General features: G+C 46.5%; 1 protein-coding gene across 1 annotated transcript; it reads left to right on the top strand.

Annotated features, from left to right (window-relative positions):
- Positions 1–811: 811 nt before the first annotated feature.
- Positions 812–3,110, top strand: LOC144257218 (putative ATP-dependent RNA helicase DDX17). The gene has a single exon (XM_077803244.1). The coding sequence runs from the start codon at positions 1,049–1,051 to the stop codon at positions 3,005–3,007; it is 1,959 nt and encodes a 652-aa protein (XP_077659370.1). The 5' UTR covers positions 812–1,048; the 3' UTR covers positions 3,008–3,110.
- The last annotated feature ends 259 nt before the right edge of the window (positions 3,111–3,369 follow it).

Below are 3,369 nucleotides of genomic sequence, written 5' to 3'. Positions count from 1 at the left end.
AGAATGATTTTATATTGAATACCTTTTTTTCTCATGCCTTAAATTTCTCAATCATTGGACTAAACTTTTCCATTAAGAAATAACATTTTAAATGTTGTCTTGCTTAAAAATGTATTTGTACATTTTCTTTTTTTTTCTTTTTAGAGAGAGAGAGAGAGAATTTTTTAATATTTATTTTTTAGTTTTCGGTGGACACAACATCTTTATTTTATTTTTATGTGGTGATGAGGATCGAACCCAGCGCCCTGCGCATGCCAGGCAAGCGCACTACCGCTTGAGCCACATCCCCAGCCCCTGTATTTGTACATTTTCAACAAACACAATAAAATGAATTTTCTACTAAATTCAAATTTCAAGTATCAAATTTGACTGCAACATAACATTTCACTTTCGCTGGAATTTGGAAGTGATAGGTTACCATAAAGTTTCAAAGGGAAAGACTAGCTACAAACAAACATAAATTTGATCAGCTTGAGTCTTCAGCAGGCATCATAAATTCAGAATCTTCAAGGTTTTTTTTTTCCCCCCCCAGAGGACACAGACACTTTCTCACTTTCTCTAAGATGAGTTATCTTATACCTCTTAAAAAGATGCATAATAATAATCCCTAGGACCCAGAGATTTTCTCCCTACAGGCCAATATGAGAAAGAAGACAGAAAGAACTTGGTCAGGAGACAAGAAAATCATTCTTCATGCCTTTAAGCCTGGGGCGGGGGGCTGTATTAAATATCTATTTTGGATTTTGTGCAGTCGCTGGGAAGGAAGGAGACGCCTGAACCGCGGCACTGCCGGGTTTGAGCGTAGCCAAACCTACCCACCGTTTTTATAACCCCGATTCTCTGTGTTTTGCTCCCGTCTCCGACGAGAGAGGCGGCGACGGTGGCGTCTGCGACGGGAGACAGCGCGTCGGAGCGAGAGAGCGCCGCGCCTGCCGCCGCCCCAACAGCGGAGGCGCCGCCGCCATCGGTCGTGACCAGACCGGAGCCGCAGGCCCTCCCGAGCCCGGCCATTCGTGCCCCGCTCCCAGATCTCTACCCATTTGGGACCATGCGCGGAGGCGGCTTTGGCGACCGGGACCGGGACCGAGACCGCGGAGGATTTGGAGCAAGAGGTGGTGGTGGCCTTCCCCCAAAGAAATTTGGTAATCCTGGGGAGCGTTTACGTAAAAAGAAGTGGGATTTGACTGAGCTCCCCAAATTTGAGAAGAATTTTTATGTGGAACATCCAGAAGTGGCAAGACTGACTCCATATGAGGTTGATGAGCTACGCCGAAAGAAAGAGATCACAGTGAGAGGAGGAGATGTTTGTCCTAAACCTGTCTTTGCCTTCCATCACGCTAACTTCCCACAATATGTAATGGATGTATTGATGGATCAACACTTCACAGAACCAACTCCAATTCAGTGCCAGGGATTTCCATTGGCTCTTAGTGGGCGGGATATGGTGGGCATTGCTCAGACTGGCTCTGGAAAGACATTGGCGTATTTGTTGCCTGCAATTGTTCATATTAACCACCAGCCGTACTTGGAAAGGGGAGATGGCCCGATTTGTCTGGTTCTGGCTCCTACCAGAGAGCTTGCTCAGCAAGTACAGCAGGTGGCTGATGACTATGGCAAGTGTTCTAGATTGAAGAGTACTTGCATTTATGGAGGTGCTCCTAAAGGTCCCCAGATTCGAGACTTGGAAAGAGGTGTTGAGATCTGCATAGCTACTCCTGGGCGCCTGATAGATTTCCTGGAGTCAGGAAAGACAAATCTTCGCCGATGTACTTATCTTGTGCTTGATGAGGCTGATAGAATGCTTGATATGGGCTTTGAACCCCAGATTCGTAAAATTGTTGACCAAATCAGGCCTGATAGGCAGACACTGATGTGGAGTGCCACCTGGCCAAAAGAAGTGAGACAGCTTGCAGAGGATTTTCTTCGTGATTACACCCAGATCAATGTGGGCAATCTGGAGTTGAGTGCCAACCACAACATTCTTCAGATTGTGGATGTCTGCATGGAAAGTGAAAAAGACCACAAGTTGATTCAACTAATGGAGGAAATAATGGCTGAAAAGGAAAATAAGACAATAATATTTATGGAGACAAAGAGACGCTGTGATGACCTCACTCGAAGGATGCGTAGAGATGGTTGGCCTGCTATGTGTATCCATGGAGATAAGAGTCAACCAGAACGAGATTGGGTACTTAATGAGTTCCGCTCTGGAAAGGCTCCCATCCTCATTGCCACGGATGTAGCCTCCCGTGGGCTAGATGTGGAAGATGTCAAGTTTGTGATCAACTACGACTATCCAAACAGCTCAGAGGATTATGTACATCGTATTGGCAGAACAGCCCGTAGCACCAACAAGGGTACTGCCTATACCTTCTTCACCCCAGGGAACCTAAAGCAGGCCAGAGAGCTGATCAAAGTGCTGGAAGAGGCTAATCAAGCTATCAATCCAAAACTGATGCAGCTGGTGGACCACAGAGGTGGCGGCGGAGGAGGGGGTAAGGGAGGTCGTTCTCGATACCGGACCACTTCTTCAGCCAACAATCCCAATCTGATGTATCAGGATGAGTGTGACCGGAGGCTACGAGGAGTCAAAGATGGTGGCCGAAGAGACTCTGCAAGCTACCGGGATCGTGGTGAAACCGATAGAGCTGGTTATGCTAATGGCAGTGGCTATGGAAGTCCAAATTCTGCCTTTGGAGCACAAGCAGGCCAATACACCTATGGTCAAGGCACCTATGGGGCAGCTGCTTATGGCACCAGTGGCTATACAGCCCAGGAATATGGTGCTGGCACGTATGGTGCTAGTAGCACCACCTCAACCGGGAGAAGTTCACAGAGCTCTAGCCAGCAGTTTAGTGGGATAGGCCGTTCTGGGCAGCAGCCACAGCCACTGATGTCTCAACAGTTTGCACAACCTCCAGGAGCCACCAATATGATAGGTTACATGGGGCAGACGGCCTACCAGTATCCTCCTCCTCCCCCTCCCCCTCCTCCTTCACGTAAATGAAACCACTCAGTGGTGGTGACTCCTGCAGACTTAATTACATATAAAGGAACACTGTCTTTACTTCCCCCCTTCCCTTTTTCTTTATTTTTTTAATTGTTTTTTTTTCCCCTCCCAACCATTGTGATTTGTCTTTTCATGCAGATTAGTTAGAATTCACTGCCAGGTTTCTTCTGCCCCCGCTCCCCCCAATCCAGTCTATAATAACAGATTTTGTAAAAATATACATAATGACTGGAAGAGAAAAATTTCTTCCCCCAACTTCTTGCATGTTGAGGATATTTGAACTATTTTTCATCCTAAAAGAAAAAGTAAGGTATTAGGAGGTCCTTTTATGGGAGCCCATTTTTAGTTGTTGTCCTGAG

The sequence above is a fragment of the Urocitellus parryii genome, chromosome 10 (assembly GCF_045843805.1).
Source record: "Urocitellus parryii isolate mUroPar1 chromosome 10, mUroPar1.hap1, whole genome shotgun sequence".
In the NCBI taxonomy this organism is placed as follows: Eukaryota; Metazoa; Chordata; class Mammalia; order Rodentia; family Sciuridae; genus Urocitellus; species Urocitellus parryii.
Note: the sequence above shows the minus strand (reverse complement) of the source record. Positions and strands in the feature narration are given on the sequence as shown.

Excerpts from the sequence above, each read along its gene's own strand:
- LOC144257218 (XM_077803244.1), top strand. The coding sequence starts at position 1,049 with ATGCGCGGAGGCGGCTTTGGCGACCGGGACCGGGACCGAGACCGCGGA.